The sequence below is a fragment of the Perca flavescens genome, chromosome 14 (assembly GCF_004354835.1).
Source record: "Perca flavescens isolate YP-PL-M2 chromosome 14, PFLA_1.0, whole genome shotgun sequence".
NCBI lineage: Eukaryota > Metazoa > Chordata > Actinopteri > Perciformes > Percidae > Perca > Perca flavescens.
In genome coordinates, this window is record NC_041344.1 from 10,851,207 (window position 1) to 10,867,900 (window position 16,694).

The following is a 16,694-nucleotide window of genomic DNA, read 5'->3' on the forward strand; positions in this document are numbered from 1 at the left end:
TAATTGTATTTAGAGATTGTACCAGAATAGGTTTAAATGGTTTAAATTCTAAAAAACATCATCGTTTTGTTGTACTGCACATTGCTGCAGCTCCTCTTTTCACCCTGTGTGTTGAGCTCTCTGTTTTAGCTACAGAGTGGGGCATCTGTTGTGGAAGTTTCTTTGCAGCAGGGCGGATTTAGAAAGTTAAAGAGTGAAACAAATAAAGACAGTTGCAGACTAAACCAAGTTTGTTTTTTGTATTTTATTATATACTTGCAAGAATATAGGAGTAACACAATTTCCCAAAAGGCACAGCAGCTCAGTGTGAAAAAGTCTCTTCAACGAGTCAACATGAATACTGAGCTTAAATACATCTTCAGGGTGAAAGCACACACGCACTTGGCTTAACATGACTCTGCATTTCTCACAGGCAATCTGATACACAGGAGACGATCTAAAACACAGGAGACATCCCCGAGCCACTTTGCCTCCTCCTCCTGTACAACTTTCACCCCCTGGTTACATCTCAACTATCTGAGAAGTCTCAACTATCCAGGGAGAAATTAATGTACCGGGGAGAGATAGTTTAGGGTGACCTTGAACCATATCTGTTCACGTTCCCAGACTTTGTGGCTCCCACTTAGTTTAGTGAGAATCAGAATCAACATGTGAGAATGAGATAAACTCACTTTCAGCATTGTGAGAGAAAGCAAAACATAAACAAGACAAGAATATAAAAGATCATGCTTAAATGTAATTTTCCATTACACATCTCACTTCTATTCCATCTTTGTTGGGAGTCGCACATGCGCAGTACCTAAGTAAGCACTGCTAACTAATCAGAAGCAGAGTATGAGGGCGTGCCATGCTAGCAGCTAGGTGAGCATTATAACGTGTTACAAAGTGATGCACGTTCGTCACGGAAGTAAAGGCTGGACTACAGTAGAGCTGTTTGGAGCCGTTTGTGAACAGTGTTTTCTGTTGGACATGGTAAGTGCCTTTGGGGTGGACTTTGGGCTTTTTCACTTTGTAAACCTATAATATGCACAAAAAAGATATATAACACAATAAAGGAAATGGGGAAAAGGCAAAAAGCACAATATGAGCACTTAAAGTCAAAGGCACTCTGAATAGCAAAACTTCACCAATTCCCAGAGTGTTGCAAATAATCTGTTGGCCACTAGAGACTCCCATAATCTCATGTATACTGCAGTATAAACTTTACTACATGCGCAACATTTTTTCTAGTCATTTAAGTTTGTTGTATTCTATGCTTGTACAACAGTGAGAAGGAGCAAGTGTATTTCTACAGAAGTCTGTAAACTGACACAGGGCTCCGGACTAATTTTTTTTCACTAGGAGCACAGTGGCCCCCAACAAGTTATGAAAAACTGTAACCACACCTGAAACCACTTTAACGGCATTTCCGTGACTCACTGTGACTTCAGCAAAACTGCAGAGTCGACGTAGTTTGCATCGCCTGCAGCTCTGCGTGTGTGCGAGTGTGTGTGTTTGTGTCAGAGCTCTGCTGTCTGTCAATTTTCAGAGAGGACAGGCTCATGTGCGACTGGATGTAAAATTCAGTCGCACACTCTCAAATTTTGGTCGCAAACTGGTCTGGAGCCCTGTGACAGGACACAAGCATAGAGGCCTTTTTCCACAGAAGGCATTACTTATACCGCAAAACTACATTTGATATGTCACAGTAGGAAAAACACAGGTGTAAATAATAAAATTAGTGATGAATTCCATTTAGCTGCTTCAGTTTCAGGGTCCTCAGGGCTATTTCACAAAACCTAGATAGCGGATTAAGCCAGGATTTCCCAGTTATCCTGGATTTATAAATTCAGATTTTGTGAAACAGGCCCCTGGTATTGTGCATGCTGGCTCACTGTTGTGTCATTACTGGGACACTTGAATAGAACAGAGCCTTAATTAATGTAATTAATAACACTTGTGCTTTCTCTACTATGAAAAAGGTCTATCTAAACCTTAATAAGCCAATAGCTTAACATGACATCAAAACACAAATGTGGTGACAGCTTTGACAAATGTAAATTTTACTACATAATTGAAAGTAATATTTACATACTATATCATAGTATTGATTTACAATGAGGATTTTCAGCTTTCATTTTCCCGGGCAGAGTTAAAGTGTAATATTTCTTCTGCTGTAGTTGGTCGAGGTGGCGCTCATTTTAAACTATTTTGTATCGGACTGCAACTAATGATTATTTTCATTAATCTGCTGATCATTGGTGGTCAGTGTAACGCTTATCAGTTCAATTTTCTCCATTACTCGTTTGAATTTTTAGTTTGTAAACATTATAAGAAATTCCATCACAATTACCCAGAGCCCAAAATGACACCTTCACAATGTTTGTTTTGTCCAACCAACAGTCCAAAGCTCAACATTATTAAAAATGTATTAATATTTGTAAAGCTATAACCATGTTTGCATGAAACATTTCTTCAATGATTATCAAAATAATTGGAAATTATTTTTTTGTCATTCGACTAACTGATTAATCGACTCGATCATTACAGCTGTTCTTGCATAATACTGTTGGAAAGTTTAATTTATAACAAAATATATTTATATTATATTATAAACTTCATGTCTTGTGTGCAAAGATCTCAATTTGTAAAGTAAATAAAGCTGTCAGATAGCCTAAATGTAGTTAAGTAAAAAGTACATTATTTCCCTAAATGTTATTTCCACCACTTCCAGCTTACTTCCATATTGATATTGTGATAGCAGCAGGCTCGGGCACGCGCAGTGCCTCGCGCTCTGCTCACATGACGTAAGGATGTTACCCAGCATTCTGCGCGGGCGCTCTGACACAAACATCAAGGAAGAGGATGCCGGACGGTGAGTGAAGCTCCTTATATCCTGTCTATGGAGTGAAGTCTGTTTAAAACAAGTCACATACATATGTAGGCCTACTGCATGTCTGTCGAGTTTCATCGCGGCGCTAAATGTTAGACACGAAAATAAAACCATGTCGTTGCTTTCTATTTTTTACAAAGCTGTAAAAACAGAAAGCAACGAGGTAAGCGAAAGTCCTCAAACTTGGTGTTGTGGGTAAAGTTGTCACCGGTAGGTGAAATGGTGAGAACGGTAATGTCAGTAAAGTTTGTGTGAAGAAGTGGAGACAAGCTAGCGTTAAAAGCCTGAAAATGCTCCAAAACCCCCCGAAGAGAAGTGTTTTAACGGCATGAGAAGCTGATATCTGTGCTGGAAACTGATATCAGTGTTGGGCAGTAACAGAGGCGAGCCTGTTGACAGGTTTACGTCAGTTATCAGCTGTTTTGGGTTTAAAGGGGCTGCTGGAGGACAACCTGGGCTTTTTAATTTGGATAAATTGTGAGATGTGTAACGTTGCATATCGCGATAACGAAATTACCTGCGATGAATAAAACATATTCAAGTGTTAACTGTCTTTCTGCTGCTTTCAGTAGCCTATAATGCTAAAATACAAATTGCTTGTTGAATTAAGAACTGCAAATTATTTCCAACTTAAGCAAAAAGCGCCATTAAAAACAGTGATGTTACATTTTAAAGTGCAGTTTTCCAATGATACTCTTTCAGCTAACTTAAAACATATTTAGTGTCTTTATCAATGTGTCAGTCTTTCACAATGTGTTTATGCTCAATTTGGTATTGTGATAGTCTCGCATTGCCAGACCGACCTCCACAGCGCTGCAAAGGAGGGTCTGGCAGAGGAGGGTCTGGCAAGTCCATACAGCATTCCTGGAAAAACAAGCTCTGGTTTATTGGCATTTCTTTAAACCAATCACAATCGTCTTGGGCGGCGCAATAACAGTGCCTCTGTAAAATAGCCTCGGGAAGGAACTTGTTTTGGTGGAACATGTGTACGTTCAAAAGTAGTTTTAGTCGTGCAACAGAAAACTCAGATTGGACAGATAGTCTAGCTAGCTGTCTGGATTTACCCTGCAGAGGTCTGAGGAGCAGTTAACCATAGTCCTCATAAATCCACCGGAGGTTAGAACGCCAACACAAAGAAAGCGGGAGCTGAGGGACATCCGGCAGATCTTCTGGCGGCACCGGATCAGTCCCCTAATGAATCATCTTCGACATACAGTAGACTAGTATTAAGGGATCTATGGTATTTCACCAACGGAAATATACTTCTGGCAGTGTGGAAAACTCTTTGAAACCACATTGAGACCATCACATATAGGAGATAAAGATGTCAGATAAAGTAAATACATTTTTTGTGTGTGTGCGTCAAGTGTCCTGGCTGCAGCCCAGCCTGTGCTCCAATGCAAATCAGACTGGGGCCTAGTGGGATGAAAATGTCTAGGTATCCCCCATGTTTTATGCAGATGGCTCAAAGAGCATCTATACAGTATATTGGGCTGAGATATTGCTGTTGTCAGAAACCTCAACTGCTATGTGTCAGAACTGTGATGAAGCCTAACGTGTTTGTGTCCTGATTTCAGTTTTTGCTCCAGTGATCCAGGTTATGTACTCTAACAGCTGCCGGTAACACATTAGAGATTTCCCAAATGTCTTAACATTTAAAGCCATTCTGCACAAAATTTCCAGTGTCTACATGAACAACATGTAGCTTGCTAACCTGTGGATGTAGTCAAATTCAGTATAAAATGATAAAATAATCTTGTAAAAATATATAAAATAAACTTTATAAAATATTTAAAAGCTGCTGGTTAGGCCTTAGCGATGGGGGAGTATAACAATCATCCCGGCCTATTTTGCTCTGTATATTTTTCACGCAGTCTCCCCTCCAGGCTTTGATCAGGTTTAGGTAGAACTTGTAGCTGTTTGCTTGTTGATTTGCTGGTATGCTAGTACATGCAAATCAAAAAAGTGCACATGATGTGTTATTCGTTTTCAGTCTTTGTCAGTTATCTAGATTTAGAAAGGGAGCGGACTCTTGATGTACAAGTTTTCAATATTTGCAATCAATCTAACAACAGATATGTGTGTTTGAAGACATGTCTCATGTACAACATCCTGTCATTTCATCTCATCCATGTCTATGTTATTGTTGACATAAAAGAGGAATACAGAGTTCATGCTTCATCTCCTCTCAAGTGCTTGATGCCATCACAGTCAGCTACTCTGAACTGACCTAGTTTCAAAATACTATCCTCTGGTTGTAACAAAACTTCAACCCTTGACCGAGTAGATAACAAGAATCATTAAAGCAATACGTTTTGCTGCAGGAGATAAGGTCATTAACATGTGTGTGTTTACCCTTTGAGTGATGCTCCCTTTTCTTCAAGATGAACTGTGCACATCACATGTCTGCTGTGACGAGAGCTACTGAGGCAGATATGAAGGAGGTTAAGGAATAATTCTCTCGTCTCTCTTTTTCTCTCAGCCTCAGATATGGAATACAAGGTTGTATTTGCAGCCTTGAAGAAAGTATGTGAAGACAACATTGCTGTTTTGGGAGGTCCCTCTGATTTGCCATACGGCGCTGTTGCCAAGCGCCTGGTGACGTGTATGAGGCAGATTCAGGAGCACTGCCGAGCCCTGGAGCCTGTGGTCGCCAGCTTCGCCGCCGTCTTCCACCATTATGACTTTGACGCACAAACGCCTGGAAATGGCTACCGCACCCTGGTCAAGGTATGACTGATCCCACTGACTGGATGTGTTGGTCCACTCACTGCTGATATTTGACTGCATTCTACACGAGTTATTATCCCAAAACAAGTGTATTTACTGTTTGAGTTTAGCTTGTAGCAGCAGTGTTTTCAAAGGTGTTACATGTAACATTTTAAACCATTATTATAAAATTGGGGCTGCAACTAACAATTATTGTAAAAATGTTGATTAATCTATTAATAATTTGGTCTCTAAAATATCAGAAAATAATAAACATACATTCATGTTAGAAGTTTCCCAAAACCATAGTTGAATTTCTTGTTGACTAACATCCCAAAACTATTTAGTTTACTAAAAATAGAAGAGCAAGAAAATGTCACATTTTTCCACATGAGAAGCTGCATTTAGTGAATTTTTGACATGTTTGCTTAAAAATGACTAACAATTAATCAATACATTTTTTGTTGATTTGATTTATAAACTAATAATTTCATCTCTATATAACATTCCATTTTTTGTGAGAACTGTGTATAAATTACAGTACACTAAAGAAAGTGTGGTTGAGATGATTGGTAGCTTAGGTTTCATCACACTCATAGCAAAAAAAGACCTAATTTAGGAATTCTGTTCCCTCTTGTCACAAGATGTTGATATATGCTTCTTGTGCTTGGTGATTTCATAGCATTAAAGTCTAAATCGTTAAACGTGACTATTCTTTTTTTCTTTTCTTATACTGCAATACAGAAAATAGTTTTAAAGCATTTTATTTCATAGTTTGTCAGTTTTGTAAAGGCATGCCCTAGTGTACAGTAAAGTTGATTACAGATGTGTTTCATGTTAAAGGAAAAGAGTAATTTAAAAGTTTTTTATTTTTTTTTTACTGAACCTTTTACATTCAGTCAGACATCAAAAGTCCTTCAAATCAAAAGTATTTTACTTTTTCAAATCTGTTAGATTTTATCCGCATTTCCAAGTGTTGCGAGTCCAAGCCTTCATTACATTCAACGTGGGCACTGTAGTTTATTGTCATTCGATCCCACAAATATCATCCAGGTACACAAAATGTTCACTAGTGCAACAAATCCACAGCTGAAAAAAGTCCCCAACAAATGCAAAATTTACTTCTGTTTCAGTAGTGTTTGCTGAAAACTAGATACAAGTGTAATATCAATGCAACTGTCTCACTGGCTTTGTTGTGTTGAATAAGAATGGTGTTAAAACCAACAATGTGTTAGTTTGTCTCTTCCCTAGTCTGTTTGGGTCACTCAGTGTGGCTCTTTGTTTTTAATCATTTTTGGACAACAATGGAGCTCTAAGGCACAGAGAAAGCCACACTGTATAACATTTTGACTACACAGACTGTACTTGGTATGCATTGTTGGTTTTGGTCTTTTCATGGGATTTGTTCATAATAACAAAAATATAGACCCTCTCAGCAAAAGTGACATTATTTTTCTTTCTTTCAGGTCTTGCTGTCTTGCCTTTTACACATCATTCACAAGGGTCGTTACATTGCCTCTAATTACAACGGTGCCTTCTTCAGAGCGGATCACAATGTCTCTGAGATGGAGGCATACTGCGTTGCTCTGCGCCAATTGCGTGCCCTGCTCCACCTCGCCCAGCGGCTGATCAATGACAACAACCACGGCGAGCTGTACTGCCTGCAGGACGAGGACCTAAGCAACAGTTTTGTGCAGGAGTACAGCTCCATGCACAAAGCCTGCTTCTATGGCCGCTGTCTGGGCTTTCAGGTTAGCCTGCAAAAATGGACTTACTTCACACCACTTCCTTTTTATTTTTGTTCAATTTTAGCACGTTAAAGTTGGTTATCTCACCTAAATGTGATTTAAATAGTTCCAATGACTTGGCTACAAGCCTGTTGATTGTTCTGATGGCTCACTGAGCACCTCTTGTCAGGTCAGAATATGTAGTCAAACATCAGATCCCAAATAACGAGCTTAATATTCCAATTTTGCCAAAGTAAAGTATTTTAAGAATAGTCAGTTTTGGCTTCATTATAAAAATTCCGCTCTAATTATTAACTGTGCATTGTTTGTTTGTTTTGATAGTTCTCACCCACTCTACGTCCATTCCTCCAGACTGTTGTCATAAGCATGGTAACATATGGAGAGACGTATGGTAAACAGCAGTCTGGTTTTGGTAAGTCTTTTTTTTCCATTATGTCGTTTGATTGATAGAAGTTCCTGTTGTGGCTTTTAATTAAATTTTTTTTGATGTTTTCATCTCTCCTCTTCCAGGTTTGGCAGCCCTTTCCCTCCTCACATCAGGGAAGTACGTCATCGATCCAGAGTTGCGGGGTGCTGAGTTTGAACGCATTACCCAGAACCTGGACATGAAGTTCTGGAAGTCCTTTTGGAACCTCACAGAGTCCGGCCTTTTAACAGTACGCAGCTTTGTTGACAACTTGGCGACTTTCTCTGTAGATTTAGTGGCCTTTCAGACACGACTAGCGAAATATAGACGACTTTAGACAATCAGGAGAAAAGCGAGATATATAAGATTTGAATTGATTTCCATGCATGCTGCTCAGAGTGAGTTTTTCTCACTCTCCTATGGCGCTGTGTCTGCCGAGACAACCAATAGATGGACACCATAGACTGATGGACACAACCTCTAAGCTTTATGCAAGTTTGAAGTTTATTTCAGACTGGCTTTCAGCAACAACAATGGAGCCGACCAACAACAATGTATTTACAAATCATATCAGCAGATGCAAATGATACGCAATGACATCACTAATATGCAAATGAGCGTATGTTGTCATCTGGTCACTTTTAGCGACTTTTGGAGCTAGTGCTAGCTACTTTCATTGGAAAAGAGTTGGCAACACTGGTAGGCAGGGTCAAATATTCCTCCACTGACTCTCAAATCAGCTGAAGTCCTCCTTGATGTTTTAACTGCTCAATCCCCTGCATGTCTTTCTCTGTCCAGGGCTTCAGCAGAATATCCTCTAGCCCAGTGCAGGTGAACTTCACCCTGACTGTGCCTCCTGTCACTCTACGCCTCCCACTGGCCTCAGACCCTAGACTAACAGCCACAGTGTCACCGCCAATAGCCCACTGGGGCCCCGGGCCAGTCAACATGCGTCTGATCTCCTATGAGATTCGAGAAGGACAGGTGAGGCTCCGCAGGTCCAATACAGGCATGTGGTGAGGAACGTGTACAGGAAAAAACACAGAAGACTTTAGGGGACTTTGGAAATTAGTAGAACCTGAATCTGTACTAGACAGAGTTTTAGATGGAGCATATAATGACAAATATATGAATAATAAATTGAAAATTACATGATTTGTGATGCATTTCCTCTTGAAAGTTGATGGAGCATTTGAACATAATTAAGAAAGGGAAAGTTGCAAAGTTTAGACCAATGAGATACAAGTAAGGGGAGGGGGGAAAAGGGGAAGAAAGGTATTTCTGATACAAAAAACTGAAATATTGCTATTTTTGGGAATTTAATAGAATGTAATTCTCAAATGCCAAGTTTTGTTGCTTTGTCTGTTTTATTATTAATTACCTTGTAACTTATCCTCTCATTTTATAGGACAGTGAAGAGCTGCAAGCTTATTCTCGAACCGATCCTCCCCCCATCTCCGCGTCCCATTTTCCCTGGATACAGAAGCAGCCTCGCTCCCCGTGGCTGCTCATCCACTTCCATGGAGGGGGCTTTGTGGCCCAGACCTCCAGATCCCATGAGGTACAGCACACAATGCTGGTGTTAAATGTAGCTTTATCTGTAGTAGATGTTTGCAAAAGTTACCCTATGGTTAATATTACCACTTATTGGTTAGAGAAGGGAGCTTGGGACCGGGAGGTCGCCGGTTTAATCCCCAGACCGGCAGGATAAAATCTGGGTGGGGAAAATGAAAGCGCAGCGCTTGTCCCTCCATAATTACCACCACTGAGGTGCCCTTGAGCAAGGCCCTTAACCCCAACCGCTCCAGTGGAGCTGCTCAGTGGCCAGCAGATCAGACTGTGGTTGTGCCGGGCAGCTTCCAGGTGTGAATGTGTAACTGTGTGAATGGGACAGGTCGTCGTTGCAAATGAGAAGTTGTTCTCAATCGACTTACCTGGATGAATAAAGGTTTAAAAACTAAGTGCTAACTAAAGTGTTTCAAATATTGTTTATTAAGTACAAAAAAAACCATGTTTGCAATATATATTACACATATTTATTCTGCTCTCGTTCATCTCATGAATCAGAATTATCTTCGGACTTGGTCGAAGGAGCTGAGCGTACCTATCCTCTCCGTTGACTACTCTCTGTCACCTGAAGCGCCCTTTCCCAGAGCTCTGGAGGAATGTTTCTACGCCTACTGCTGGGCTCTGAACAACTGTCATCTGCTGGGTATGTCTATGAAGTCACACTCGGACAACACAAACCGTAAACCAATAGGGAGAATAAATGTATTTTATTTGAACAGATTAATTGGCGAATGTGGTAATATTTGGGGAAACAAAAGTAATTGTCACTAACTGTATACAGTATTTATCAGTGTGGAAATTAATTTTTCACTGATTTCTGTTACCCAGAAGTAAACGGTTTCAACAGGAGAAAAAAGCAGATGGAATATATGAGCAGTTACTTACAGTTATTACATGTATACATATACAACTGCCCAGATATGAGAGGAAAATCTGTTTTAAATCGATGCCAATTAGTATCTATAAACAGAAACCGAATGTGTGAATTCAAAATGCAAATATATGTGCCAGTGTATTCACACAAGCAGCTCTACAGATGGCTATATTTGTACAGAAAGCAATACAGAATTTGTATACATTAACAGATGCTCCCTTTGCACTTTGCTGATATAGATAGCCCATGTACACAGTGTACCAATTTCAAATGTGGTGTTACTAATTGTCCCCCAGGAGGAGGGGCACATTATGTACTGAATATGGCATGGGAATTGTTATCTGTTCATTATCAGAACACGAAAAGTGTCATACACTACCGGTGAAAAGTTTGGGGTCACTTAGAAATGTCCAGTCCACTCCATTACAGACAGAATACCAGCTGAGATCAGTTGCATTGTTTTTTTAACCAGGACAGCAGTTTTCAGATTACATTATGTACTTACATAATTGCAAAAGGGTTCTCCAATGTTTTCTCAGTTAGCCTTTTAAAATGATATCAGATTAGTAAACAGAATGAGCCTTTGGACCATTGATGAGATGGTTGCTGATAATGGGCAATGTAGATATTTCATTAAAGATCAGCCACTTCTTTCTACAACAGTCGAGAATCCTTTTGCAATTATGTAAGCACGTAATGTAATCTGAAAACTGCTGCCCTGATTAAAAAAACAATGCAACTGATCTCAGCTGGTATTCTGTCTGTAATGGAGTGGAATGGACATTTTTAAGTGACCCCAAACTTTTCACCAGTAGTGTATAGTATGTGCACACTCACAAGTAAAGAAATTGGGTAAAGATCTATGGTACAGTATAGAACTGATGACAGGATTAAAGGTGTAATTGTGTTACAATCGTTAGCTGGCTACAGCTAATGATTGTTTTTATTTGTTGATGTTTTCAGTTGTCTACAAAATCTTAAATTTTCTTATTTTGACCAGCCTACTATCCTAAATTCAAAGTAGAGCTGGGCAATATATTGATATTATATTGATATCATGATATGAGACTAGATATCGTCTTAGATTTTGGATATCGTAACATGGCTAAGTAAGTGTTGTCTTTTCCTGGTTTTAAAGGCTGCATTACAGTAAAGTGATGTCATTTTCTGAACTTCCCAGACTGTTCTAGCTCTTCTATTATTTGCTTTTTACCCACTTAGTCATTATATCCACATTACTGGTGATTATTTATAAAAAATCGCACTGTGTAAAGGTTTTGTAAAAGCACCAATAGTCAACACTACAATATCGTTGCGGTATCGATATCGTGGTATTTGGTCAAAAATATTGTGAGATTTCATTTTCTCCATATCGCCCAGCCCTAATTCAAAGTCATTCAATGACTTTGAATAAAACACATGGAAAAGCAGCCTGTTATAAAATCCTAGTTTTTTAATTATTATAATTGAAATTATCATAATTATTTAGATACTAACAGGTCTGTGTGTCTGTGTGTCTGTGTGTGTGTGTGTGTGTGTGTGTGTGTGTGTGTGTGTGTGTGTGTGTGTGTGTGTGTGTGTGTGTCTGTGTGTGTGTGTGTGTGTGTGTGTGTGTGTGTGTGTGTGTGTGTGTGTGTGTGTGTGTGTGTGTGTGTGTGTGTGTGTGTGTGTGTGTCTGTGTGTGTCTGTGTGTGTGTGTGTGTCTGTGTGTGTGTGTGTCAGGCTCCACAGCGGAGCGGGTTTGTCTGGCAGGTGACAGCGCTGGAGGAAACCTCTGCATCACTGTGTCCATGAAGGCCATATCCAGCGGCATCCGAGTGCCTGACGGCATCATGGCTGCCTACCCTGCCACCTTGCTCACAACTGACGCCTCGCCCTCCCGCCTGCTCACGCTCATCGACCCGCTGTTGCCTTTAGGTGTTCTCGCGAAGTGTATCAATGCGTATGCAGGTATGTGGGTTTACAATGCCTGCGAGTGTGATGCTTTTGTGTGTCATTTAACATGAGTGCCCTTTCTGGCACCAGTGCTACAGAAAACTCTGAATCTCTGAGGGATTTAGGTATGTAAGACACGGCTACTCATACAGAGGTTACCAGCTGATGACGCCTGCGTTCCAGTCAGGACAGTTAACTTTTTTAACTCTACCGCTGTTGCTCACAACTCTCCGGCGGAAGCTCTCCATGTTTAGCTCACATGAGCTAAACATGGAACTAACTAATGCTCTATTTGCTCTGTTCACATTAGCTCGGTTAGCAGTCCCTCTCTCTCCCTTTGTGATCCGCTCATCAGCAGTATGATTGATTTAAAAATGGTCCGCCAGTGAATGATGAGAACTCCGACCATAAGAACGGTCTGTTATACAGATTTAACAAAGAAATGCCTGTATTGCCCAATCAGAATCAACTACTCAACCAAGCCGTGTAATAAAAACGGATAATGTGGGAGGAAAGGTGAAAATTTAACAACCTGCTGTCATGTACAGTGTGAAACCCATGATCACTCCTGCACTAAATATAAAGTCTGTATTAACCTATGGTCTGACATCACTGTGACACCACCTAGTTGACTGGTTTGGCTGGTCAGCCTCATATTATTCATTGCCACTGTAAACACTGGAAGCCTCTGATATGCCAGAGTCTGTCACTGAGCTCTCTGAATCCTTCAACACTGAATACATAAACGGCTCATTTTCTAAACATAGATCTGACTCCCTGCAGTAGAGAGACTCAAACCAGTCATTTGATTAGTGACACTTTGTAGCAGATTTTATCAGCAAGTTTTGATGCCTCTTTTAAACTTTTGCTTTTCTGAACTCATATCTCAGGTGTCGGACAGAATATGCCAGAGAGCTGCTCTGTGCTCTTATTGTTGTTGTTTGAGAGAAAACTTTGTTTCATGTTGCAAGTAAAAAGGATAATCATTTTACATTTACATGTGACTCTTGCATATTGACTAGCATCATGGGGTTATGAAAGTGACTTGTTATACTGTCATTGGAATTTCTAAAAAATGTAAGGCCTGTATTAAATACTCTGTTATGATATTTAAGGACAAAATGGAAGATCCTTCACCACATGGCCAAAAAGCCTCCGTATAAATTCAGCATACTATATTGCTGCCATGGGAACTGTGTATATACTGTATAGGAGGAGAAAGTTATTTTCTGAATGTATTGCCTAGCTCTCTTAAAAGGCACTTATGTAGAAGTTGTTTTAATCTGCTCGTACTTTTTCAGTATTTCACTATCTTTACCAAATTACCCTTTGCCAATGTGACTAACAACAAAAAATCAAACTGTTGCAGTACATCTAAAAATCAGTTTGACTCATCTACCGAGAGAACAAAAAAAATTCAGACAGAAGCCATGATTGCATCCCTAAGAGCCACGTTCATGTTGCGTTCTTTTTCTCAGATGTCTGATTTTTTTCCTGTTTGTGATTTATTTGATTCCTCGCTTACGTCGCGTCATCTCCCTCCCAGGTACAGAATCTCAGACGGCGCAGCCTGCAGTAGAAAGCGGCAGTCTGAGCTCTCTGGGTAGAGACACTGCTGTCCTGCTCGGTGATCTTACCCAGGGAGCCTCCAACTGGATCCAGTCCTTTCTGGATCCCATGCGGACTACAGGAGGAGCACGCTCCCTGTCATCGACGCCGAGGGGGTCTCCGAGCAACGAAACTCGCATGACATCCACTCGCACCTCCGCTACAAACTGTGGAAGTTGCACAGATTACCCAGAGGACTTTGAGCCCCTGCGCTCAGAGTGCCTGGCTTTTATTCGCCCAACTTCCTGTCCCATTATCAGGAACCCGTTTGTGTCGCCCGTGCTGGCTCCCAACAACCTGCTGAGAGGCCTGCCACCTGTACACATAGTGGTAAGAGATGGAAGAGAAACTCAGGGAAGCTGACTGTGAAAGAGTTTATATTTCCTAGGAAAACCTCATCTTAACCCTGAGGACAATTTATTTAAACACTGAATTTATTTTTCAGTGGTGTGTAACTTCAGCTGAGGCAGAGCTACAAGTTCATGATGAAATTATAGGGGCAATAAGATTTTTGGCTTGATAATCAGACTCCGTTGCCCTTTCCTTTACTTAAAGATGCAGTAGGTAAGACTTATAAAACTAACTTTCTGTCATATTTGCTGTAACTGACCCTATGTTCCAGTAGAACTACATAAAGCAGGTAATTAAAAAAAATATCCAGCTCCTCTGGCTCCACCTACAGCCTGTAGTGTGATTTGGAAAAATCCCCAGCTCCCTGTTCAGATGCACCAATCATGGTGTCAATCACTGCTCATGGACACGCATTAATTCTCCCTTGTGGGGGGGAGGGGCTTAGGAGACCGTTTGGGCTTTAGCAGAAAGGGGGGGAGGGACTGAGAAGTTGTCGATGTTCAAATTCTTTGGCTAAATCCTGGATCTTCACAATCCTACCTACAGCACCTTTTAATTCATTGATTTTGAATAGCTACAAATCTCAGATGCGGGCGTCACTTCTGAGATCTGGAATCAGGCTTTAAGATTTGTACAAAATGACAACAACATATCTGTGTTGGGTTCATGCATAATCAATAATTATGACTTAATGACTGATTTTTGCCAGGTATTCTCACCCTTCAAGACTTCTGAATCTCTCCAGCGCCTGGCATTTAGAAAACACTTTTTAAATACTTGCTTTTTCCATGTCTTTAAACACACACAGCTAAAGGTGTACTTTTATTAGATTACTTTGCCAAACAAGTTTCATGTCTATTTAAGATTTTCCACACTGATATGATTGAAAAACTTTTTACTGTTTACTGCTTTAGGGCTGCAACTAACAATTATTTTCATTGTCGTTTATTTTCTCGATTAATCGATTAGTTGGTCTATAAAATGTTGAAAAATGTCGGTCATTGATTTCCAAAGCCCCAGATGACTTCCTTAAATGTCTTGTTTTCAACTCAAAGATTACAACGAAAGATATTTAGTTTACTGTCGAAGAAGAGTTAAGAAACTAGAAAATATTCCGGTTTAAGAAGTTGGAATGAGATTTTTTTTATTTTGTTCATAAAAAAAATGACTCAAACCGATTAATTATCAAAATAATTTGCGATTAATTTAAAAGTTGACAACTAATCATTCATGTCAGCTTTGTTTTCTTATTTGTTGAATATATTATAAGATAGACCGATAATTCTGCCAGGCCGATATTTGCGTATTTAGCAATACCGAACTATGTTAGAGTTTTTTTTTTCCCGGTCCATGTTTCCTGATTCCTTCTTGTGTCCTCACAGGCCTCTGCTCTGGATGCCTTGCTGGACGACTCTGTGATGTTTGCCAAGAAGTTGCGAGACATGGGCCAGCCTGTGAGTCTGACGGTGGTGGAGGACCTGCCTCATGGATTCCTCAGCCTTTTACAGCTCGCCAAGGAGACGGAGGTCGCTGCAGGAATCTGTGTGGAGACAATGAGGAAGATTTTCCAGCAGGAAAACCCACCGTCCGCTCTTCGCAAGCGGCCGAAGCTGGAAGAGACTTATCAGAGTAGCAATCCATCAGGCTGATTTATCTGTCATTCGTGGGACTTTGTTGTTCTCGGATGAAAAGAAATCTGACATGAGGTGGTGAGAGAGATGCAATAAGGGGGGTGAGAGTGATGCAATAAGGGGGGTGAGAGAGATGCAATAAGGGGGGTGAGAGTGATGCAATAAGGGGGTGAGAGTGATGCAATAAATGTAATCATGTCAGGGAGAATTATGAGGATGCAACAAACTGTAAAAGTAGAGGAAGCTTAGGGACACTGCACTTTAAACCTAGACCGCACAACATTTTCTGTAGGCAGTGATGATCAAAAATAGCACTACAAACTTTTACTTTCTACCAGCTTTAATATGATCCTAAATGATGACTAAGTATTTTTCTACCAACATTTACATGTTCAAGATCCAGATCACACGCACATTGCGAATATAGACTAATAGAAACTTCACTGTAACCAGCCTTTGCAGTAATTTCTTAACTGATATAGTATGTCAGTAATGGAAGCTGTTGTGCCTTGAATTTAAGTGCTGCTAATGTGTATGAAGATAAGCTTTGCCTATGTTACTGCACAGACTGACCAGAATTAAGATTTACTTGCACAGGAAACACATTCCAGATGCAATGTATCATTATTATTATTATTATTATTATTATATTTGAATTAAAAATATATAGTCAGGTTATGCCAGTTGTCACGTGTTTACAACATATTGATAAGGAGGCATTCACCTTGTGTTTACCAGCAGTATGTGGATGTGGGATATGAAAGTAACTTGTACTGTAAATTAATTCTTATTTGATAATAATACATATTGAACACTGTTATATTTAAAGTCTGCCTTCAATTTCAAAACTGCAGAGTTTGCTTGTGCTTATTTGAGGCTTTTAGACATATAAACTAGGACTCGTCTGAGCAGCTAATCTGAGTGTTACCTCCTCTGTCTGCACAGCTTGTTCTGTGTGCAGCCACTTGATAAACCTCTCAGAAATGTAATT

At 40.0% G+C, this 16,694-nt stretch overlaps 1 protein-coding gene across 1 annotated transcript; it reads left to right on the forward strand.

Moving 5' to 3' along the window:
* Positions 1-932: 932 nt before the first annotated feature.
* Positions 933-16,551, forward strand: lipea (lipase, hormone-sensitive a). Its single transcript, XM_028597179.1, has 12 exons — positions 933-972; positions 2,714-2,854; positions 5,355-5,602; positions 7,048-7,332; positions 7,651-7,741; positions 7,840-7,985; positions 8,534-8,719; positions 9,144-9,296; positions 9,803-9,947; positions 11,901-12,128; positions 13,660-14,051; positions 15,455-16,551. Exons 2-12 carry the CDS (start codon positions 2,845-2,847, stop codon positions 15,719-15,721), a joined length of 2,151 nt encoding a protein of 716 aa, XP_028452980.1. The 5' UTR covers positions 933-972; positions 2,714-2,844; the 3' UTR covers positions 15,722-16,551.
* The last annotated feature ends 143 nt before the right edge of the window (positions 16,552-16,694 follow it).

Coding starts and splice junctions, on each gene's coding strand:
- lipea (XM_028597179.1), top strand. Junction 9,297..9,802: donor AGACCTCCAGATCCCATGAG/GTACAGCACACA, acceptor CTCATGAATCAG/AATTATCTTCGGACTTGGTC. Junction 14,052..15,454: donor TGCCACCTGTACACATAGTG/GTAAGAGATGGA, acceptor GTGTCCTCACAG/GCCTCTGCTCTGGATGCCTT.